We start from the raw sequence: 25,403 nt of genomic DNA on the forward strand, positions 1-25,403 counted from the left end.
TTAACATCCCCAGTGAGAGTCCAGAGGTAATGCTGAGGTAGTGAGTTCTAGTCCAGTAAATCCAGATATAAAGATGGCATTTATAAGAAAACTCAGTTTGATCTCACAAATTAGTAGACGTGAGCGGTAACAGCAAAATCCGCCAAACTGTGAACCAGGGAGACCGCATGTGTACCGATCTGGAATGATGATTGTGTGTGTTCACTCACACATGATGGCAGCCCCAATGGAGGTGGGAGAAGGAGGTGAGGGGGAGCTACACAGCCAAACCCTGGTCCGTCAGCGTACTTTCACTACGCAGGGACCTAGTACTGCTTCTTGAAGAGAAAACTGATTTTCTGGCACTCTGCCAAGACTAGTAACTGGTTACCGCACTTTGACTCTGCTGGTGAAACAGAATATAGCGCAAGACTCGGTACTCACTCACTTCTCCTGTCCCTCAGTGCCTGTGGCAGGGAATCCTCTTAGACAGCTGATAGGCGCTAGCGTGATGACATATGCCCTATACGTTTCGTCAGACAGTGTTCCGACTTCATCAGGGGTGTCAAACATCGAGGAGGGGGGTGACAAAGGAGGAGGAAGGGGTGATGGTGGGAGAGGAGGGTGAAAGGATGAGGGGGGTGAGAGGATGAGGGGTGTTGCAATAATATTGGAAGTAGTGGGAGAGAAGCATTACGATCAGTATAGCTCGCCCTGTATGACTGCAGGTATGTTATTTATAAATGATGTGACCGTTTTGTCATTTGTTTCTAAGTTTCACTCCACGTACGCACCAATTTGCACTATTTCAGATTCTATTTCGTAAAAATGCTGGGAGGCTCAATCCCCAAACCCCTCCCAGAATGTTTTAGGAAATAGAATATAAAATAGTGCAAATTAGTGCACACGTGGAGTGAAACTTAGAAAAAATTACGTAACGGTCTGAGAATGTATAAATAACTTACCTCCCCACCGACTTTGGAACACGCCGCATTTTTCACAATTGTGTCCAATATTTTTGAGAAGCCACCTAGCAACCCTATCCATACCACACACACACACACACACACACACTTCCGACCATGCATCCATTATACACACACACACAGACACAAAATCACAGAATCATATATATATATACACCTCCAATTACCAGCAACACGCTTGGGAGAGGAGGAGCTGCTGCACTCTGCAGATCCACCTGATGGCTGGAATGTTAGTTGCACGCACACAGCTTCTCTCCTCTGTGCAGCTGGGCGGCCCAATGCCTTTCAAATCTGACCGGCCCAGGGGGACATTTCCTCCCTGGCCAGCCCACCCCTGTGTAAGGCTGGGTTATGGGTAACCCTCCTTACCCGGCTCTTAAGTAGTTTATATCAGACTAGCTGATATACCTGGTGTTGCCTGGCATTGAATTTTCCTGCTTCCCCTCTGTCTCCGCTCCCCCCTCTCTCTCTCTCCCCATTGCCATCTCTCTCTCCATTGCCCTCTGTCTCTCTCCATTGCCCTCTCTCCCCCCCCCCCTTCCCCTTTCTCCCCCATTAACAGCAATCGGGGCCCCCTTGCACATGAATGTGGCCCCCCGTGTTAACAGCTGCCCCCCCCCCCCAGTTCACAGCTCCACTGGGTGAGTGAGTGACTGGGTGAGTGAGTGACTGGGTGAGTGAGTGACTGGGTGGGTGAGTGACTGAGTGGTTGTGTTCTCTCCCCCCCCTGCATGTCTCCCCCCCCTGCTGTCCCCATACCTGAAGCAGCGGCGGAGGCTGCAGGTAGGAGCCGGGGAAGGGAAAGGGCGGTGAGGCACGGGTGCTGTGAGGCGGCCGTGACAGCCGCAGTTGTAGGGAGGGAGGAGGACGTCGGCGCGGGGGCTTTCAGGCACGGTGAGCCGCCCGTGGCAGCGGCAGCGGGTGGGGAGGGGAGGCGCTGCTGAGAGAGGGTGAGGTGCTGCTGAGAGAGGGTGGGGGTGGTGGGGCAGAGGCGGGTGTCGTCATCGGCGGTGGTTCCCCCTCCCCTGCGCGGAGCTGTGTCGGCGGCGACACTACCCGCATGCTGCTGCTGGCTGGGGCTCGGGTGAGCCTGGTGGATTCCCTGGGAGGAGCCGGCGGGGAGGTGAGCTGGAGGGGTGATGTGTGGGGGGTGATGGGGGGGAGCCGATGGGGAGGTGAGCTGGGTGAAGAGGACAGTGGCCGGGTGCTTGTGCGTGTGTGTGGCAGTTCGGTGACGTCAGAGAGCCACGATCTGATTGGCCAGAAGCTGAGTGACGTCCACGGACCAATCAGATTCACCACATCTACAACCCCACAAATTTCAATTTGATATATTAAGATACACTATTTACTGTGCTCAGTGTCATCACCCAGGGCTGCGGTTCTGCGGTTTTACCCCTGAGAGGTGCCTATGTATGGATAGTGTAATCTGTCAGTGCAGACAGAGACTGGGAATTAGTTCAATACATGGTCTGCTTAACCTTAGCACTCACTATTACCCCTATACCTTACCCCCATCAGCCAGTACGTTGCGTATATATCAGCTATTTACTATTGTTACATTATAACAAGATTTGGTACCATTACCTACAGGACGTATACACCATCGCTGACCTCACAGATTGATCAGGGTATGTACCTCCCCCCTTAATGACAGCAACATTTGCGGAGGTGCTCAGCCCTAGGGAGGTATGGTTTAATGCCTAACTCTGCCGCGGACCATGTCCGTATATCACAGCGTGACCTTGGCCGGGCAACATTGCTGGTGCGGGGTCATCGGCGAGCGGTAACTTGCCAATTGTGACAAACACTTGGAATTGGTCTAATATTACTGCTGGGGCGCAGCACTCTACCAGCATGTTATCTATAGCACCCAACTCCCTGTACATATAGGTCATTGCAACGTGGCACGGAGCGGGTGGGCTGTATACTAAAATAAAGTCCTTTATTCTGAGCAGGTTTTTAGGGCCCGGTTTACCCGGCTTATTTTCATTTATCGCCGTTTTTTAAGAGTACATTATTTTATATATCCAATAAAATTGAGTTTTATGATTCAACCAATTATATATACTACATAGGGGCTAGAGTGGGATATTTTTCTCTCTCTTTGTGGGTCTTTAGATAACATTGTCTCAGCTGAGCACCGCTCCCTCCACTGCACCTGTACCATAGCTGAGCAAAGGTTTTCCCCAATTTCCCTGTCCCCTTTTGTCTGCATTCTTCCCTTGGTAGCTCTCACTCCTACACTAGGGAGGTGCTTAGTCTTCTTTAGGATTCATCCCCTTGGTAGCTCTCACTCATTCGCTGGGGAGGTACTTATACGTGTGTCCCTTAGTAATGTTAGATTGGCAAACTCTTGTATAGTTTCCTCAATCTGGTTTACCCTGGTTGGGAGACACGCTATTTTCAGTGATCACTATCCCTTTACTGTGCATTCTTCTATACTTAACAAATAGGGAGGTTACTGAGGACCTGTCGTTGGGAACTCGCTATATCCTCATGGATCCGTATCCGGTGATTCTGTACACTGTCCACCTCATCCATACCTATTAGATCGGAGCCTCACTATAGATTTTCCAGTGGGCCCAATCCAACTATGCTCCAGAATTTCCTCTCTGAGAACTCCCTGCTGAACATTCACCTGCTCTTCTTCTGGACAGAGAACAATCTATAAAGGGCACGTTCCCCAACTAAAAGCAATAAAGGTGACAAAACATCCTTAGTACAGTTATTATACACTTAAACATAATTTACAATGAGGCTCCTCCACTGTCACTCCTCCAGGAACCTGAGTCTAGAATCTTCCTAGCTGAGTATATCTACTCTAGTGGTGATGTCACTATCACTGGATACAGTCACCCTGTATCACATGGGGAGGGAAGTAACTCTGTGCGACCCCACACAGTTAACCCTCTAGGGTTCTTAACCCTTTAACTACTAGTAGTCCCTAGCAGGGGGGCTACAGATGTTTATCAGGCATTAAACACAGTCTCCCACTTCAAAGTACAGTGGTGAATATGAAATAATAGAAATCCCTAGGCTCTCTCATCAGTACCCAATTGCCCATCTAGAAACATGTACTGTGAATATCTTGCTACCTTTAACGGTTCTCTGTGACACTGCAGTGAATATCAGTCCAGCTATTTTTGGATGGGTGCAAAAAATGTCCAGATTTTAATGTCCAAATTTGTTTAGATGTGAAATGGATTTGTGCAATCAGATATCTCCAGGCATGTGAAATAAAGACTGTTCCCAGTGTCGTATTGCAAACCCCTGTGCACCTGGATAATACAATGCCCAAGTATTACCTGCAGCGCTGACCTGTTGTAAGAACAAACAGTCACACCCTGGAAAGGTATATCAATTTGTATTAACTCTTTGCATGCAATAGAGGTACAAACATCTTACTGCTGTACAGACATACCCCGCATTAACGTACGCAATGGGACCGGAGCATGTATGTAAAGCGAAAATGTACTTAAAGTGAGTGTCCTTAAACCGGGGTATGCCTGTACTCCCTTTTACCGCACTTGCCGCTCTGAAAAGTAAAATCCTTGTCTATGTTTTATTATACAATATGATCCCTTTGTAATATTCTATCACGGGTAAATATAATCTTTGACTATGTTATTATTATTGGTTATTTGTAAGGCGGCAACATATTCGGCAGTGCAGTACAAGGGAGGGCGGGGGTACAGAGATTGGATCATTACATAAACAGAGTGATGTCATCCCACATTATGAGGTAATAACCCGGTTCCAGCATGAGGAAAACCAACATCCACCATTCACCGGATTACTGGGTTGGCAGACCCAGTGAAGAGAGAGGGGGACATCCTCTAAAGATACCATTCAGGGCACCCTTCTCTCACACGGCCGTGTGAGTAGCAAATATATCTAATACATCCATCCTCCCCGCCCCACATCACCCTCATGTAATCTGCACATTGTTGCATACTGTATACTGTATGAGCACATTTGCACACTATTGCATTTCACACGCTCTTGTTTTATTTAACCTTTCTTGCATTGTTTCTGCGCTCCCCGTATTCTATTCCATTACATACAAGTAAGGACAGACAAGCGCAAGCAAATGCAAAGAGGTAACGAGGACCCTGCTTGTGAGAGTTTATAAGCTAGAGGGAGTAAGTGGCTGCTCATTGTGGGTTGGGGATATTCTCCTGACGCACTGCTGGATCCATTAAGGTTTGGGGGGAGGGGTGGGATATGTTAGGGGTTGTTTCATAGCACGGAGATTGGTCACAGGAGATTCACCCTTCAATTCTACACTTTGTTCATCCTAAACGCCAAATATCCAGTTGCACCTCTAGTTAGATCTGGGTGAAGACCTTGCAGTCAGCTGGAACCCAGCTGTACTCTGACAGATGCTCCTGAGTTTCTAACAGTGGGAATAGGGTCAGACCTAAACACAAAAGCACTCACCTGGGATAAGTTCTTCCTCTCGGCACAGTTGTCCCCTCCTATAAAGACCATATTTGGCATCACTGGTTTGGGATATTCCATCACAAAATCATATTTGAAGAGCCAGAGCTCAGCCTGGCTGAAAAGCTGCAGCATCTTCACATCTCTGTGCAGGAAATGGGAGGCCAGGCTTGTGTACTCTGCGTTGATTTGCTGGCAAGCTACATGTTCTAATGACCGGACCAGCAGGTTCTGCACACGCTGGATAAAGCCCATCTGAGCTAGGTATTGGCCTAGGTTATAGTGAAAAGGGTTTGGGCACTGAGTGGCCTTAGAGTCCCAACCACAGGGAAGTCCAGGCAAGAAGTAAATGGGTGGGAGGGATAAATGTTCCGCAAGGATCGGACCGCAAGGAAACAAAGGATCCATAACAATAGTATCAAATGAGATTCTCTCCAGGTATCTCAGCAGCTCTTGGTCTTCCAGTAGATGCTGACAGGCAGCACAGAGGACAGATGCTGTGTGTTTCATCCTCCTATACATGGTGCTGATCCGTCCCAGAAAACACCCCATCAGGGACTCTTCTTTTGCAGTTTCCAGGTCCAGACTGAGCCCAGGCACAGGGGCTGTGTACATTCTCACTGTATATTCTTCAGACGAGCCCAGAAGCAATGTGTTCTTTGGTATCACCACCACAATCTTGTGTCCTCTTAGCTTCAGTTGATCTATCACTGGACGCATGTCCAACCAGACATCTGTGTCCTGAGGAATCACCAGAACCTTTCCACCCTTAGCCTGACTGGGGAGGTCCAGCAGGAGAGGGACCCAGAGAGCAGCAAAGGTGAATGATGAAGGAGACATTTCTGATACTAAAGGTCCGTCCTGAAGATCTACTCACATTCATCGCCAATACAGCCCTAACCTGGACATCTGAGGTCTACTCTGAATAGTTACCTTTGCTTAGTGACCAGTCTAGTTACTCTTATTATAACCTGAGTCACTGTGACTCAGACTTTGAAAGAAACTCCCAAGTAGGACAACACGTTTATCAATGTTTTTCTTTCACAGAGAGATATGTACCTGCAATATTGTTATGAATAACATAATAAATTAAATTTCGAAGCCCCGGAAAGTTTAGATGTGCGGCGTTTAATATGGATTGCTTCACACACAACTCGGAATCCACTAATGGAAAATATGTGCATTGATCACTTCTCCAGAGTCCCTGCTATTCCATTTACACAAATGTCACAAATAATCACTCATACACTAGAGAGGTGCAGGATCTATATAACTGCTTCTGATCCACAAAAATAAAATTTAAAAAAACAGTTCTACATTGGTTTACTCCCATGAAAAAATAGGACTTTGCATTAATTGTCACAGTATGTGGTCTCTAAGTGTGAAATTGGTGGAGCCACTTACCCCATGGATGCCAACTAATGTTACACTCAAGCAACTGGTTCTTACCTGTCCCAGGGGTACTGGCGAGAACCATTTCAAATTGGAAAGTGTTCAAAATGCAAGACAATTTCCGCAACACCGAGTTACAGTAGAGCACTAGCGCCAGACAAGGTGTGAGATGCCCACCTGAGTCAGAGGTTTCTTTTGGACACAGTTGATTCCTCCAATGAAGACCATGTTGGGCATCACTGGCCTGGGGAAGTCCTGGACAAAGTCATGTCTCATCAACCAGATGGCTCCGTGACTGAGGATCTCTTGCAGACTCACCTCCCTTCCGAGGAACTCTGTAGCTAGTTGCTCATAGGGAGAATACATTGAATTACAAAGGAAGGACAGGGCCAGGTCAAACAGGACATTCTTCACCCGCTGGGGGAAGCTCATGCGGTCAGTCAAACCTGTCATCAGCCGAGGGACATAGGACATGGGGAGCGGACACTGGGAGGCCTTGAGGTCTAAATTGCAAGGGATTCCACGCAGGAAGAAGATAGAGGGGAGGGAGAGGTGCTCTGCTAGGATCTGACCACAGGGCAACATGGGATCCGTGAAGACAGCATCAAAGGTGCTCTGCTCCAGGTATTGCATTACCTGAGTATTGTTGAGCAGGTGAGTGCAGGTATTCATGATTAAGGCAGCTCCCTCTCTCAACTTCTGGTGAATCTTCAGGAACTTCTGCAGAAAGGATCTTGGGGTGAAAACCTCCCGAGCTAAGGAGTTGAAGTGCTGCTCCAGTTGTCCCTGTGAGTGGGGCACCGCATAGGACTTCATCTCATAGTCTTGGGAGCTGTGCAGTAACAGGTTGGTATCTGGTGCCACCACAACGACGTGGTGCCCTCTGTGACTCAAGGAGTCCACCACGGGACGCATACTCAGCCAATGGCTGCCATCCATTGGCATCACAAGCAGCTTCCCACCCTCAGCCAGGTTTAGGGGACCGGATGGAATCAGGAACAGAATGGCAGCAGTTACATAGAGAGAGAGACACACGGGAGCCATGAGCTCACTCAGCAGGATCCTTCTGTGGGGAGAGGCTTAGCTATAAACTGCTGTTTAGACTTTAGCACTTTGTTATATAGTTACCAGGAATCACTCAGGCACAGCGCGAAAGATATTGCGCAATCACTTGTCACCTCTGGACTGGAATGCTGAAGTACATTCTGTGTAATACTGTACAGGCATACCCCGGTTTAAGGACACTCACTTTAAGTACACTCACGAGTAAGGACATAATCGCCCAATAGGCAAACGGCATCTCGCGCATGCGCCTGTCAGCACGTCCTGAACAGCAATACCAGCTCCCTATCTGTACCGAAGCTGTGCGCAAGCGGGGAGACTATAGAGCCTGTTACACATGCGTTATTTACGATTGCCGTACAGTACATGCATCGATAAGTGGGAAAAAGGTAGTGCTTCACTTTAAGTACATTTTCGCTTTACATACATGCTCCGGTCCCATTGCGTATGTTAATGCGGGGTATGCCTGTGTTACATACATGCTCCGGTCCCATTGCGTATGTTAATGCGGGGTATGACTGTGTTACACACATGCTCTGGTCCCATTGCGTACGTTAATGCGGGGTATGCCTGTATATAACAAAGGTGGGAACTGCTTTTTGTTCCAGGACACACTCTGGAACATTTTTTCTTGTACATGTCTTTTTAGCTACAATAATTGTTTTCATAGACCTTTCCATTTGATAAGAATTATACTCTAATACAGGGGTACGCAAACTGGGGGGAGATTCTCGGCGGGGGGTTTAGCGCCCCCCCCCCCCCCGTGCTTCCTGAAGGTGTTTAAATTAAATGCCGGGGGAGCGGCAAAGGCCTCTGTAACTTCACCTGGGCTCACACGGCTTCTGGCGACGCGTTGCCATGGCAGTGTGACATTGTGACATCAGAACGCCGGAGCCAAGGTAAGGGGGGGGGGGGGGTGGGGGAGGGAGAGCCGGCAGGAAAAAATTGCGCACCCCTGCCCTGGGGCTTATAGGGAAAAAGAAGACAGAAAACACACAAATAAGTGCAGATGTATGGGAAATTGATTAATAAAGCATGTGATGGTTTCTTGGCTCGTATGTCTTGTCTACTCACAGGATATCAGTGAATATAAAGCAGTTTGCAAATAGGGCTGCTACCCATATGGAATAGTATGGTCAGGATCCCCCTCAACGGCTCAGTCAGCGATGAAGTATGGTATATGTAGGATGTGAGAGAGAACTACATAGTGCGATCAGACTGATATAAATGTCTTTATGTAAAAAAAGGTATAAAAATGCGCACTTACAATGTGCCAATATAAAATAAGCATGTATCACTCACATGGTGAAATTGAAGGTTCGCCCCGCTGCTCACCACCTCCCTGGGGTTTAGCTGGCTTCCACTGCTGGAAGTCCGGTGTTGGAACTCCCCTCCTTGGGTTTATTCCTGTAGTCCTTTTGCTGCCTGCCTTTGCTCCCCACTTTGGTGTGTTTGGAGGTTGGGCTAAGGGAGAGGGAAGTACCTGTGGTCGTGCAGATCATAGGGAACAGACCAGAAGAAGGGGTTTATCCCTGAAACGTTGACCCCCTCTACTTACCTTTTAGTTTTTTAAACCCTCCATATTTATCCCCCCATTCCCCTCCTCCCTATTTTTTGCTTTCCCTCCCCTTGTTTTCCCCATCCCATGAGCTGTTTGCACACACCTGGAATAGTTATCCCCTCCCCCTTATCTTCACCTGCACGTCTACTATTGTGTATTCGCTCATGTGAAGATACACATATACAGTATATTAAAGCGCTATATTTGCAGATCTTCGGGTTATTCTATCTTTGAGTGCTGGGAACTAGTGTTTTGTTCATGATTATTTGGGAGGGTTGAGGGCCTCCTTCTTCTCGTTGCACCACTTAGACGTATTTAATTCTTATTATATACCTACATTGTGTGTTGTTTACTCCTTATATCTTCTAGCTCTATCAAAGAGATTCTATTTGGATCCCTCCCTATTTTTCTGATCAGTTATTTTTCTTCCAAAGATGCGTATAGTTATCTTCATAGTCACCAACTCTCTGCTCTGTTCCCATATCTTCACTTATAATGGTCTCCCGATAGCTCCCAAGTTGTGTGTGTTTTTTTTTGTATCTCTCCAAGCTTATTGTGCAGAAGTGCCATGACACATGTCTGGCCTCCTATCGAGCTGTTTCTTGGAGTGACCTCTGATGATACTTGTTCTCACTTTTTAACTGTGTACTTTGGGGAGGTTTAGGGGTCCTGTGCTTACGTAATACACCCCATGTCTCCATTATGTTCTAGATTTCTTCCATATTAACAAGGATCAAACTGACAGATGACAAATGTCCCCCTTAGATGGGGGCAGATGTCATAGCTGTTTGGGCAGTGACCTGTGGAAGAGGCTCAGATCAGGACCTTCGTTAGAATCAAAGCATCAGAGTAATGTGGACCTCCTGCATTGCTAAGATTGACGTATTTCAATATAAATATTTATTGTTATAAATATTTATTGTTACTTATCCAGGGCCCATGTCCATATGTCCATATCTCATAACACAGAACATCTCAGATTCAATGGCAGTAATAACGCAGAATATCCCACCGGCAGGAACAATAACTCGTGCTACATCCGTGTATATACTGTATACAGTTCTATTCATGAAAATATAGAAGTACCAGTGGAGACAGAAGGTACCTATGTTGATGCTTTGTCTGAAAATAATAAACAGTGAGATGTCCTAAGTATGTATAAGACCCCCACAGTGCGGAATAAAATGCATTGCAGGCTACCCTGCAGTGTAGGGGTTAAGTGATGACATCAGAATGGGCTCGAGATTGAAGCCCCCACTGCATGTAACATGCACAAGTTACTGTATCCCCCTCGTGTCAGAAATATTCAGCACTGGTAACGTTGGTGACTGACCAAGACAGGTATTGTGCTCTTGTACAGCACACACACACTGGCTCAGCTCAGCACTACCGGAAATAGAAATAATTCAGTAACTATTTGCAACGAAATCCTCTGTCCCAACATTTCGCCGAGTTGTTTGTTTCTAACATGGCGAAGGTGGTTTCATCACTAGGGATTCAACCATGCAGGAACATACACGAAATCACCTTCAATGAGATACAGCATCACACACTGATCCTACTCACTTGATAGCCTTTAATCAAACACTGATTGGTATTTTAATGTGTTCTTAAAACACCCAGGATTCCTTCACATAACCTTCACAGCAAATCAGGGTCTGGCTCAAGGGGCTTACCGCGTGTCACTGATCAGCCGGCCAAAATCTGATCTAGTAATAGATCACTTATAACCCTTATCCTGTGATCTACAGGGACGACCTTGTTTAACTCCTTCACTGGCAGGGATCCAAATAATCATTGATCAGCTGGCCAGTATCTGATCAGGTAATAGATCACTTATTACCCTTATCCTGTGATCTACAGGGACGACCTTGTTTAACTCCTTCACTGGCGGGGGTCCAACTTATCACTGCCCAGCAGTTGATACAACATGAGCAATTAAGAACATATATTGAAATTTTAATGCAATATACAAGAAACGGCAGAGATACAGCATGTCATCTAACTCTGTAGCATGATTTGGTGACAGCATCGGATTGCATGGTGTAATTGTCTTTGGTTTAGGTTTAGTTAGATACCTTAAATATAGATAGGGACATATTTCAGCTTCTCTTGTAGAACAATCTTAAAGGGTCCCACCTTCTGAGGACCAAAGTGACCCACTGACAGTGACATGTTTAATAGGTTACATGAAGCTCAGTGACACTATTTAACAAAAAAATAACACAGTAAGTATTTTTCTAACCTAAATCTTGTTAAACGTTTAACATTACCATGGTATCATTATCTACTATCTTTTGGAGATCAGACTGTGTCATTCCTGAAATTTACGGTGAAATAGATGCTTTTTGATGCTGTCATTAGCCAGACACATAAACACAAGTAGCTCGTCTGTATGAATTCAGGGGACCCGAAGAAAGACACATTTTTCACAAGACAAAAATACGTGAAATTGATACTTTAAATAAAAGTACCAGACCGTAACACAATGCAGTGTGCCGGCTCTAACCGAGACGGTGCCCGTCAGTGTGTTAGGAGTATATTCACGGGGTGGGATTGGTAGAGTATACAAAGTTACTTAAACTTAGGGTGACCAGTCGTCCCGGTTTTGCCGGGACAGTCCCGGTTTTTTCTGGGCTGTCCCGGTTGATGGCCTGTCCCGGAAATGTCCCGGGTTTTGCCCCTGGTCCCGTGTGCGAGTCGGCGGCGGCGGCAGCGTGAGGAGGATGCGGCGGCCTTGAGTATTTTTTTTTTTTACAATAGCAGGATGCCGGGGGGCGGGGCTTTAGTGGGCTGGTGTGGGGTAGGGCAAATGGAGTGGTGTGGTGGGGGGAGAAGGGGTAGGGAGAGGAGGGAGAAGATGGAGAGAGGGGGGAGAAGAGGGAGAAAGGGGGGAGAAGAGGGAAAGGAGAGGGGGGAGAAGGGAGAGAGGGGGGAGAAGGGAGAGAAGGGAGAAGAGAGGGGGAGAAGAGAGAGGGGGTGAAGGGGGAGAATGGAGAGAGAGGGGGGAGGTATGAGGAGGGAAGGGGGGTTATGTGGAGGCGAGGGGAGTGTTATGTGGAGGGGGAGATGCGGGGAATGGAAGAGGATGAGGAGATGCGGGGAGTGGAAGAGATGAGGAGGGGAGAGATATGAGGAGGGGGAGATGTGGGGAGTGGAAGAGATAAGGAGGGGGAGATGCGGGGAGTGGAAGAGGATGAGGAGGGGGAGCTGCAGGGAGTGGAAGAGGATGAGGAGGAGGAGATCCGGGGAGTGGAAGAGGATGAGGAGTGGGAGTGGAAGAGATGAGGAGGGGAGAGATATGAGGAGGGGGAGATGCGGGGAGTGGAAGAGATAAGGAGGGGGAGATGCGGGGAGTGGAAGAGGATGAGGAGGGGGAGATGCGGGGAGTGGAAGAGGATGAGGAGGGGGAGATGCGGGGAGTGGAAGAGGATGAGGAGGGGGAGATGCGGGGAGTGGAAGAGGATGAGGAGATGCGGGGAGTGGAAGAGATGAGGAGGGGTGAGATATGAGGAGGGGGAGATGAGGGGAGTGGAAGAGATGAGGAGGAGATATGAGAGGGAGATATGAGGAGGGGAGGGGCTGTGTGTAGGTAAGTGGCTGTGTGTTTGTCACTGTGTGTGTGTGTCACTGTGGGTGCACGTATATTGGGGAGGGAGGGAGGTTGAGTGGGGAGGGGAGAAAAATACATGGGGGGGTGTAAGAGAGAGGGGGGAGGAAAGGGTGACTGGGGAGTGTGAGGTGGGGTGAGAGTGAGGTGGTGTGAGAAGGGGGAGTTCTCGCAAGGCGGCCGAAACGTGGTTTCTGGGCCCCCGGAAAGCTGTCTCCGGCCCTGCATGGCAGTGATGTCACTGACTGCCACAAGGAGAACAAGAGACCCTATTTTGCAAAGTGTAATATACATACAAGGTCAGGAATGTCACATTTTTTAAATGTCTTAATTTTTATTAATGCCTACTTTTTTTTATTTAATTTTAATTTATGTCAATTATTTATTTAATTTTAATTTGTTAATTATTTAAATTACACATACACACATACACACATACACACATACACGGTGAGGGAGCTGAGAGAGCGAGAAAGGGAGGGAAGGGGGGGGAGACGAGAGTTTGTGTTATGTTAAGAATTGGAAATAAATGTATTTTTGAAGTAGTAATCATCCCCTCCGAACTGGGCATTTTTGGCCAACAATGCCCTGGCTGTAAGAGTTGAAGGGCCCAAGCAAAGCCCCCACCTCTATACACACAAACACACACTGCAACCCCCACCTCTATACGCACAAACACACACTGCAACCCCCACCTCTATACGCACAAACACACACTGCAGCCCCCACCTCTACACACAAACGCCCACTGCAGCCAGGGTTGCCACCTTCTATTGAAGGCTAACCCGGAGATAACAACATTTTTTAGATCTATTTATTATATATTTATTTATCTTGCCTTTGGCTGTATCCTCCCCTCCAAATTCCGTTAACATGGCTGCGCGACGTCACGCAATGCACATTGCCATAACAACGAGACGCTCCGTGACGTCACGCTGTATCAAGTTGACATGACAACGGGACGCACTATGGCGTCACGTGATGCCACATTGTCATGGCAACATATCACCGCCTGATGTCAGTGTCTCGTTGTCATGGCAACGGGGTGCGTCATGTGATGTCATTTGTTTTATAAATAATTTTTATAAATGTGTCTCGGTTTTTCATTTTGAAAATCTGGTCAGTTTAAGTTAAACTGCTACTTGAGCTGATTTGACAGTAACTCCTCCTGGGACGGCGCTTTCATTTTAATGGGATGACTTGAACAACTACAGTTCATACATATATACAGTGCTGCTTTCCCACCAATGGGTTAACATACCAGCCAGTGTTGCAGTCTGACTGATTATATTAAGCCTAGCCTTCCCCTAGCCTACTCCACTAGTAAGACCACCCATGTGGCAGTTAAAGGGATTTCTCTACTGCTACCAACTATGTGGCAGCCTCTCTGTATACTATGCCACACTATGTGCTTACGCTGGTGTTATTATCCTATACTAGGGTGACCAGATGTTCCTGTTTTTGGCATTGTGTCACGGTGTCCTGCCAACTTTCTAAAAAGTTGCAAAATGTCCGTGTTTTTTTGTGTGCCATTGGCACAGGCGCGACTGGCCTGCGCTGATCTCGAAGGCGCTGAAGGCAAGCCCTGATCATGCATGCGCGGCCGGCAAAAGCTCATCATGCGCATGACCGATCGGCTCTTGCCAGCCATGCATGCGCGATTGTTGTGGGCTGTTTGCGCATGTGGGGTTGGCTCTGGACGTTCGCACATGCACAGTCAGTGCGGGCCGTTCGCGCATGCGCGACAGTTGCACCGTTTTTTCACTGGGAAAATATGGTCACCCTATCCTATGCAGAAAAAAAGAGAGACGGTGCTGAAAAAGCGCTTATAAATCTTATATACTATAATAAATGTGCTCAAGTATAATCAAGAGAACAAAGAACCTCAACCATACTGTATGAGTTAGGCAGCCGAGTAATACTGACTGAACAAAGTCAGAATACAATACAGAACCAATAAATACAAACCGGCGCCTTGGAAAATAAAGTCCAGTGAATGTCCAGGTGAGAGGGTGAGGTATAAACTCCTTTTAGGAAGATAAAGTCCTATTCATCTGGATCGACTTTGTGGCTCCGTGGATACCATCCCGTGATATGAGGAAGTGACGTAATCATGAAACGCGTAGGTCACGGCTATCACGGTGGAGTGCACAAGCAGCCATTGAAGTTTGTAACCAACTGTACATCAAAGAGTGAATCCTCTCCCCAGAGTGTGCTCCTGCAATGTGAGAGCAGGCACGGAGCACACAGACAGCAGTGTGAGAGCAGGCACGGAGCACACAGACAGCAGTGTGAGAGCAGGCACGGAGCACACAGACAGCAGTGTGAGAGCAGGCACGGAGCACACAGACAGCAGTGTGAGAGCAGGCACGGAGCACACAGACAGCAGTGTGAGAGCAGGCACGGAGCACACAGACAGCAGTGTGAGAGCAGCACGGAGCACACAGACAGCAGTGTGAGAGCAGGCACGGAGCACACAGACAGCAGTGTGAGAGCAGGCACGGAGCACACAGACAGCAGTGTGAGAGCAGGCACGGAGCACACAGACAGCAGTGTGAGAGCAGGCACGGAGCACACAGACAGCAGTGTGAGAGCAGCACGGAGCACACAGACGGCAGTGTGAGAGCAGGCACGGAGCACACAGACAGCAGTGTGAGAGCAGGCACGGAGCACACAGACGGCAGTGTGAGAGCAGGCACGGAGCACACAGACGGCAGTGTGAGAGCAGGCACGGAGCACACAGACGGCAGTGTGAGAGCAGGCACGGAGCACACAGACGGCAGTGTGAGAGCAGGCACGGAGCACACAGACGGCAGTGTGAGAGCAGGCACGGAGCACACAGACGGCAGTGTGAGAGCAGGCACTGAGCACACAGACGGCAGTGTGAGAGCAGGAACGGAGCACACAGACGGCAGTGTGAGAGCAGGCACGGAGCACACAGACGGCAGTGTGAGAGCAGGCACGGAGCACACAGACGGCAGTGTGAGAGCAGGCACGGAGCACACAGACGGCAGTGTGAGAGCAGGCACGGAGCACACAGACGGCAGTGTGAGAGCAGGCACGGAGCACACAGACGGCAGTGTGAGAGCAGGCACGGAGCACACAGACGGCAGTGTGAGAGCAGGCACGGAGCACACAGACGGCAGTGTGAGAGCAGGCACGGAGCACACAGACGGCAGTGTGAGAGCAGGCACGGAGCACACAGACGGCAGTGTGAGAGCAGGCACGGAGCACACAGACAGCAGTGTGAGAGCAGGCACGGAGCACACAGACGGCAGTGTGAGAGCAGGCACGGAACACACAGACAGCAGTGTGAGAGCAGGCACGGAGCACACAGACAGCAGTGTGAGAGCAGGCACGGAGCACACAGACAGCAGAGTGAGAGCAGGCACGGAGCACACAGACAGCAGTGTGTGAGCAGGCACGGAGCACACAGACAGCAGTGTGAGAGCAGGCACGGAGCACACAGACAGCAGTGTGAGAGCAGGCACGGAGCACACAGACAGCAGTGTGAGAGCAGGCACGGAGCACACAGACAGCAGTGTGAAGAGTCTGCAGACTTCAGCTGACTACAGAGAAGAACGGGAGAGACTTTGCCACAGTTGGACATACAACAGTGCAGATTAAAACAAGCCTGTAAATAGGATTCTGGTTTTAACCACCAGATCATCCACAACGGTCATCTTCTCCACTTTATGGAATTTAATATCCATTTACAGTTTAATAAATTAGTTTAAGTGTTATTACAGCGTTGTTTGTTTATGTTATATGTTTTATGTTGTTGTAGTTTCCTGTGAATGTTGTCACGCTTCTTCAGGGGGAGGAAAAAGCGTGACGAAGTTCACGGGAAACGTGCGTCGAGTAATTGTGATGTCATGACGCTGACGTTCACACAGTGATCAGACCAGAGAGATCGGAGCGACGAGGAAGGGGGTTGTATAGCGTTGGCGCCAGCCATTCACTTTGTTCTGCTCCTTTTTTAATTGCAATTGTATACCGGGTGGCTGTTATATATACCTCTGAGCATGCATAGCAGTATATTGTATGTTGTGATATACAGTTGGGACTGCTAGTCATGGGAGACTAAGTGTCTTTAACACCCCACTTAGCACCTCAGAGGACTTACCTGGCTCATCATTGCACATTATCGTGACACTACAATTACTGACCTCATTCTGTTTTGAGATATGGGTGTTTTGTCACAGGCAATCAGAGACTAACTATATAAGTTCATGTTATTGGCAATCCTTGACTCAGAGGCACTGATGTTTTTAGACTCTCTCTCTATCTACTGGCTATAATCTGTTAACTAATTGGTGTATTAATCAGTTTATCAATCTGCTTCTTTCTATTTCTAGTAACCTAGTGACACGGAAGCAGACTGAGAAATGTACCACATTCTTACCTTGGTTAGAGGCTTCTTCAGAGCACAGTTGATGCCTCCTATGAACACCATATTGGGCATCACTGGCCTTGGGTACTCAAAGACAAAGTCATATCTCAGGAGCCAGACTGAGGTCCTTCTGAAGAGCTGGGGAGCGGTCACTTCTCTCTGCAGGAACTCTGATCCCATGCGCTCAAATGCTGAAAAGAATCCACGGCAATAATAGGGCTCCACAAACTTGACCAGCATGTTCTGCAACCGCTGCAGAAAGGTCATGTGGTCCGAGTACTGAGTGAATAATGAGGGTACATAGGAAATGGGGCTTGTGCACTGTGCACTATCGTAGTCATAGGCGCAGGGCAGCCCCCTTAGGAAATTCACAGAGGGAATATCAAGGTACTCGGCTATTATCACCCCACAAAATGACAAAGGATCTGTGACCACAGCATCAAACTTCTCCTTCTGAACATACTCAATGAGCTCCTTGTTGTTTAAAAAGCTCTTACACATGGAATAGAACACGCGGAATAAATGAACCATGCTTGTGTACATGGTGAAGATGACTCCCGGGAGGGACTGTTTTATGAAATGATCAGCTCCAAATGTGAGTATCGCTTGGTGGATTTCATCATTGCTGTAAGGAACGGGATATGTCTTTGTAGTATAGAGTTTAGACCCATTCATGGTCAAGCTGTTTTCGGGAATCACCACCACAACCTGGTGCCCATTCTGTGCCACCCTCTCCACCACTGGCTGCATGCTGAGCCAGTGACTGCCATCCATGGGGACTACCAGCAGCTTCCCACCATCAGTCAGGCTCAGAGCTCCTAGGAAGAGGAGCAGCAGAGCAGCAAAGATAGGGGATGAAGGCAAACACCATGGCTGAGGGTGAATTAGGCACAGATTGCTTCCCGTTTTATATCTGTCCCAACTCGTCTTTCATTACTTGGCAGGATTTTGGGTCCATGTGCAGTGAACTATATGACATCTGGACAGGACTTTATTTTTCATCAATCCACATTTTAGTGTCAGGTGAATTGGCACATTAGGAAAACGCAGTGAGTGTGTTTGCCAAAACAAGGCTAATCTGTAAGCGATTTTGCCTCATCAGTAAATAGTAAATATTGGAGGGATAAAGGTGAAATGAGAGCAGATGATTATGGGACTTAACAAACCTCTGTGGCCCATGTAACTGTTGATTTGTCTGGTGCTGTATCTGGGCCCAAGAAGGTTATAGTAAAACCTTAAGGTAGTCTTCGACTGGGCCATTTATTGAGCTACCTAAGCTGAAGCAGGGGTTTCCATAAAAGCTGCCTGTTGGTAGCCATTGATGACTGAGTTTGGGACCCCTGCCTTAAAGTATTAGAATTCCTAATCTTCCACAGACTGGCTGCTAGACCTTACCCCCAACTGCACAAAAAGTCCCTCTCATTTTCCCGAGGACGGCTGACATCTTTCCACTGTCCTCACATGTATGTATTACATAGTTACATAGTAGATGAGGTTGAAAAAAAGACGTATGTCCATCAAGTCAACCTATGCTAAATTTAGACAATAGATACTTTATCCTATATCTATACTTACTTATTGAGTATGTCTTTATTTATATAGCGCCATTAATGTACATAGCGCTTCACAGCAGTAATACATGTGACAATCATATAAATAACAAATAATACAGATAACACCTGATGGGAAGAAGCGCTTCATAACATAAAAGTAACATTTAGGAAAAGGAGCCCCTGCTCCGAAGAGCTTACAATCTAATTGGTAGGAGGAACATACAGATACAGTAGGAGGGCGTTCTGGTAAGTGCGCCTGCAGGGGGCCAAGGTTTATGTATGAGGTGTAAAATGTCAGCCACGGAGCTACTCATATACTTCGTTAAGCAGGTGGGTTTTAAGGTGGGTAGAGAGAGTGCTAGTCGGGTACTGAGGGGAAGGGCATTCTAGAGGTGTGGGGCAGTTAGTGAGACATGTTTAAGGCGGAAGAGGGCTTTAGATACAAAAGGGATAGAGAGAAGACATCCTTGAGCAGAACGCAAGAGTCTGGATGGTGCATAGCTAGAAATTAGGGGCTGAGACATAAGGAGGGGCAGAAGAGTATAAAGCTTTAAAAGTGAGGAGAATTGAGTGTGAGATGCGGGATTTGATTGGGATCCTGGAGAGGGATTTCAGCATGGGAGACACTGAGACAGCTGACATGTTCTTGGACATTTTGGGGGGCTAATGTTTGCTGATTGGGTGATGAGGAGGTCCTAAAGAGTTGGCTTAATTTCTTAGGCGTTGATCAGGGCCGGCGCAAGAGTTTCATGCGCCCTAGGCAAAACTTCAAATTTGAGTCCCCCCACCCAAAAAAAAACAGTGGCGTAGCTATTGGGGCTGCAGGGGGTGCGACCGCACCTCAGCGCGACGCAAAATAAAAATAATAGGGCGCCAAAATACCGGACAAAAAAAACAGAAAAATAATTTTAAAACATTTAATAAAAAACAATAAGAGGAAAAAATAATAAATAATAATAATTATTATTATATTATTATTAATGTGCCCTTAGGCGACCGCCTAGTTTCGCCTAATGGACGGGCCGGCCTTGCCGCGTGATGAGAATTTTGGATCCCAAACATAGATTCTTGATAGTCTGTGATGCCTCTTATTGTTTCCAAATCCCTAGTTTTCTTACAAGAGAAAAAAAATGTATCAAAAATGAAGAAAGCATCAGAGATCTGTGTATCCAGACTTTGGAAGAAAGGAAGGGAGCGGAGTATGGGGAAGACTTCTACACACGATAACAGTATGAGTTACGTGGTAAAAGCGTTTCCAAAGTGCTCCATCCTTGGTATCACCACTCATTGCTTTACTAATACCCTGAGGGAGTGACACAATCTACTTACAAACATTGACAGCTCCCTACAGGACTCTTAGAAATTGTTATATACATGAGCGCCCTGTTTTATTTTTGCCTTTTGGCACAAATTTATTCATTGACTAATCAGAATGGTTTGTAAAAATTGCAGCTTTATCGCATAGATATTGTACGTCCGACATCTCAAAACCTTTACTTTATAAGCAGTATAATTTCTCATATTCCCATGCCTCCTCTACCCAATTATTGTATTTGTACATGTTGGTCCATCTCTTTCCCCCCTTAATATCATTAGGAAACCCCAAATATGCTTTTATTTTGAAATGTGTATTGTACTTTTTTTTCTCTCCTGAAAAATGAAAATAAACAGCAATGAAAAAAATAAAAAAATAAATAAACAGGAAGTGTTAATTAAGTGTAATTCCCTGTATATTGCCTATTCTGAAAGTGAGCTCCCTGGGATGTCCCTTTGAGGCAGATTACCGATTATTAATATTTTTCCCCAGCGTTTTGTGTTTTGTTTGTGTTATTTTTTATAAGGCCCAGAGCCCAGAGTACAATATCCACATGGCAACGCCTGCTGTTTATTCTCAGTTCTCCACTACGCCAGGCAGAGCTGAGAGCTGTCTTCTATGTAGGTTACAAAGCGTCTTATCAGAAACAATGTCTTATTTTACTCTCAGATTAAATCTAATGTCACTTTATTAAAGGGGATTAGCAGACATTCATTTGTGTTTGGGGTTAATTTTTTAAGAATAAATACACACAGTTTTTAAAAAAAATCAGTGAGCAGGGGGAAAAAAAACTAGAGAACCATTAAAAAAAACAGACACTGCTATACAGTTACATAGTTACATAGTAGATGAGGTTGAAAAAAGACGTACGTCCATCAAGTTCAACCTATGCTAAATTTAGATGTCAGGTACTTATCCTATATTTGTATTTACAGTATATTGATCCAGAGGAATAAGGGGGTGGGGGGTGGTGGGGTGAAGGGCAGGGGGTGGGGGGTGAAGGGCAGGGGGTGGGGGGGTGAAGGGTGGGGGGTGAAGGGCAGGGGGTGGGGGGTGAAGGGCAGGGGGTGGGGGGGTGAAGGGCAGGGGGTGGGGGGTGAAGGGCAGGGGGTGGGGGTGAAGGGTAGTTGGTGGGGGGGTGAAGGGCAGAGGTAGGGTGAAGGGCAGGGGTAGGGGGGGGGAAAGGGCAGGGGTAGGGGGGGTGAAGGGTGGGGGGGTGAAGGGCAGGGGTAGGGGTGAAGGGTAGGGGGGGTGAAGGGCAGGGGGTGAATGGCAGGGGTAGGGTGAAGGGCAGGAGTAGGGGTGAAAGTGAGGCACAAATTGTTGGGGTGGGGGGGGGGGTGAGGGGTGAGGGGTGGGGGGGTGAAGGGTGGGGGGGGTGAAGGGCAGGTTGAAGGGCAGGGGGTGAGGGGCAGGGGGTGGGGGGGTGAAGGGCAGGGTGTGGGGGGGTGAAGGGCAGGGGTGGGGGGGGGTGAAGGGCAGGGGGTGGGGGGTGAAGGGCAGGGGGTGGGGGGTGAAGGGCAGGGGGTGGGGGGGTGAAGGGCAGGGGGGTGAAGGGCAGGGGGTGGGGGGGTGAAGGGCAGGGGGGTTGAAGGGCAGGGGGGTGGGGGGGGGTGAAGGGCAGTAGGTGGGGGGGGGGGGGGTGAAGGGCAGGAGGTGGGGGGGGTGAAGGGCAGGGGGTGGGGGGGTGAAGGGCAGGGGGTGGGGGGGTGAAGGGCAGTAGGTGGGGGGGTGAAGGGCAGGGTTGGGGGGTGAAGGGCAGGGGTGGGTGAAGGGCACAGGTGGGGGGGGGGGTGAAGGGCAGGGGTAGTTTGGGTGAAGGGCAGGGGGGGGAAGGGCAGGGGTAGGGGGAGGTGAAGGGCAGGGGTAAGGGGGGTGAAGGGCAGGGGTAGGGGGGGTGAAGGGCAGGGGGTAGGGGGGGTGAAGGGCAGGGGGTAGGGGGGGGTGAAGGGCAGGGGGTAGGGGGGGTGAAGGGCAGGGAGGGTGAAGGGGTGGGGGGGTGAGGGGTGGGTGGGGTGGTAAAGGGCAGGGGGTGGGGGGGTGAAGGGCAGGTTGAAGGGCAGGGGGTGGGGGGGGGTGAAGGGTGGGGGGTGAAGGGCAGAGGTAGGGGTGAAGGGCAGGGGTAGGGGGGGGAAAGGGCAGGGGGAGGGTGAAGGGTGGGGGGTGAAGGGCAGGGGTAGGGGTGAAAGTGAGGCACAAATTGTTGGCAGGAGTAAAATGTCCCTCTCCACACACACACACACGACGGGAGTAAGAGGTGGTGGAGAGTGCGACTGGCGCAGATCCGAGGAGGCTGCTTGGCCCCCCAGCGGCCGGGGAGGTAGCACCGGGGAGGTAAGGGAGCGCCGGGGAGGTAGCGCCGGGGAGGTAAGGGAGCGCCGGGGAGGTAAGGGAGCGCCGGGGAGGTAGCGCCGGGGAGGTAAGGGAGCACCGGGGAGGTAAGGGAGCGCCGGGGAGGTAGTGCCAGGGAGGTAAGGGAGCGCCGGGGAGGTAAGGGAGCGTTGGCGGCTGGGGTTGGAGGGCCGTGCCGCGCTTCCCCTCCGTCCGGGAGCCGGTGCAGGGCGGCGCATGTGATGGGGGGGGGGACGACAGAGGGAGTGTGTGTGTGTGTGTGTGTCCTTTGGCCCGTCACTCCGCCTCAGGCCAATGAGAGGTGTGCGGGGGCGGGCGGGGCCAAGGGAGCCATCTCATTGGCCTGAGGCGGAGTGACGGGCCAAAGGTCCAATGTGATTGCCCCTAGGGACAGCACAGACAGACAGGAATACAACGGTTTGAGAAATATATAGATAGATTTATTTATCTTGCCTTTGGCTGTATCCTCCCCTCCAAATTCCGATAACATGGTTGCGCGACGTCACGTAATGCTCATTGCCATAACAACGAGCCGCTCCGTGACGTCACGCAGCATTAAGTTGACATGACAACGGGACGCATTATGGCGCTGAGGCATCACGTGATGCCACATTGTCATGGCAACATGTCACCGCCTGACATCAGTGTCTCGTTGTCATGGCAACGGGGTGCGTCATGTGATGTAATTTGTTTTATAAATAATTTTTTAATGTGTCCCGGTTTTTCATTTTGAAAATCTGGTCCCCCTATTTATATTCATGCAAAAAAATAAAGGTAATACACTTACAAAAGTGCTGTAAATACCGGCATTGGGACCACCCTGGGTTAGACTGTGGTTGAGGACTGCAAAACTCCTTCCTGATGATACACCTGTGGTGGCCGCCCACAGGGGAAGATGTCCAGGTCCAGGAAGGGGAAAACCAAAAAAATCTTGGCCCAGGATCCTCAGAGTTGTTCACCACACACCTTGGGGTCTCCAAATGGTCTGTACGCTCACCCTACGCGTTTCACTCGATTTGAGCTTCCTCAGTGATAATTCTATATTTCTGTGTGTCTCCCTCTTCTTTTTAAAGGTCCCGCTGGCATCCCCGAAAGTATGACGTCATCGTGCATGACGTTGGTGACGTCACGACGCACGGAACGTCCAGCGTAATACCCGGTTGTCATGGCAATGGGTAGTAAACAAGGAAGTGCTCTGCGCAGCGCTGGAGCACTGAGCAGGCAGGGAGTTGGGCACAAAGTGAAAAGAAGCTTTAATCAGGTACCAGACAGTGCAGGTACTGGGGGACCTATACAGACAAGCAGTGCCTATATTTAAACAACTATCTACTATATATTTCTGAAAGTGTTCTATGTGTCCGGGTCTGTATGTGTCTCCCTGTGCCCCTCCCCGTGTCCCTAGCGGCAATCTCATTGGACCTTGGGCCAGGCCAATGAGATTGCTCCCTTGGGCCGCCCGCCCCCGCACACCTCTCATTGGCCTGAGGCGGAGTGAAGGGCACACACACACACACACACACACACACACACACACACACACACACACACACACACACACACACACACACACACACACACACACACACACACACACACATCACTATACACACACACACATCACTATACACACACACACACATCACTATACACACACACACACATCACTATACACACACACACACACACACATCACTATACACACACACACACACATCACTATACACACACACACACACATCACTATACACACACACACATCACTATACACACACACACATCACTATACACACACACATCACTATACACATCACTATACACACACACACACACACATCACTAAACACACACACACACACACACACACACACACACACACACACACACACACACACACATCACTATACACACACACACATCACTATACACACACACACATCACTAAACACACACAACCCCCCCACACACACGGTGTTACATACATTAGCGGGGCTCACAGTGTTAGCCGCACATCTCCCGCTCTCTTCCCCACCGGTCCCGGAGGCTCCGCCTCTTCCTCCGCCTCTCCCTGTTTCCCGCGCTTTCACCCCCCCCCCCTCCACGTGAGGGAGCTGCCGGACGGGTGAGGGAGCTGCCGGACGAGTGAGTGAGCGGCCTTCACCTCCCCTCACCCCCCTTCACCTTCCCTCACTCACTTCCCCTCCAACCCCCCGGCGCCGCTACAGTCAGCGGAGGAGCGGAGTGAGCGAGCGAGCGCGCGCCAGGGACACAGCGGGGGAGCAGCCACAACACGCTGCCTCCCGCCCCAGATCCACGTGGGAGCTGCCGGACGGGTGAGGGAACGGCCGGACGGGTGAGTGAGCGGCCTTCACCTCCCCTCACCCACCCCTCACTCCACTTCCCCTCCACCTCCCTCCCTCCACCCCCCCTCCCTCCACCCCCCCTCCACTTCACCTCCCCTCCAACCCCCCTTAACATCCCCTCCACCCCCCCTTAACCTCCCCTCCACCCCCCTTAACCTCCCCTCCACCCCCCCCTTAACCTCCCCTTCACCCCCCCCTTAACCTCCCCTCCACCCCCCCCCCTTAACCTCCCCTCCACCCCCCCCCCCTCCACCCCCCCCTTCACCTCCCCTCCACCCCCCCCTTCACCTCCCCTTCACCTCCCCTCCACCCCCCCCCTTAACCTCCCCTCCACCACCCCCCCTTCACCTCCCCTCCACCCCCCCTTCACCTCCCCTCCACCTCCCCTCCACCCCCC

General features: G+C 49.4%; 1 protein-coding gene across 3 annotated transcripts in view; it reads right to left on the reverse strand.

The window, feature by feature from the left end:
• The window catches only part of LOC142498816 (UDP-glucuronosyltransferase 1A1-like), a 41,776-nt gene that overhangs the window by 13,968 nt on the left and 2,405 nt on the right, over positions 1-25,403 (reverse strand). The window contains exon 1 of one of the 3 annotated variants that reach the window (XM_075607360.1): positions 6,978-7,956. The exons of 1 other annotated variant lie outside the window; for it this stretch is intronic. In XM_075607360.1, coding sequence (XP_075463475.1) covers positions 6,978-7,844 — 867 coding nt within the window. In that variant the 5' untranslated portion in view covers positions 7,845-7,956. Of the gene's footprint in view, positions 1-5,408; positions 6,327-6,977; positions 7,957-25,403 lie in introns of those variants that run through there. One more of the 3 variants, XM_075607362.1, reaches the window with a different exon arrangement.

This window comes from Ascaphus truei, chromosome 7 (genome assembly GCF_040206685.1).
Source record: "Ascaphus truei isolate aAscTru1 chromosome 7, aAscTru1.hap1, whole genome shotgun sequence".
NCBI lineage: Eukaryota > Metazoa > Chordata > Amphibia > Anura > Ascaphidae > Ascaphus > Ascaphus truei.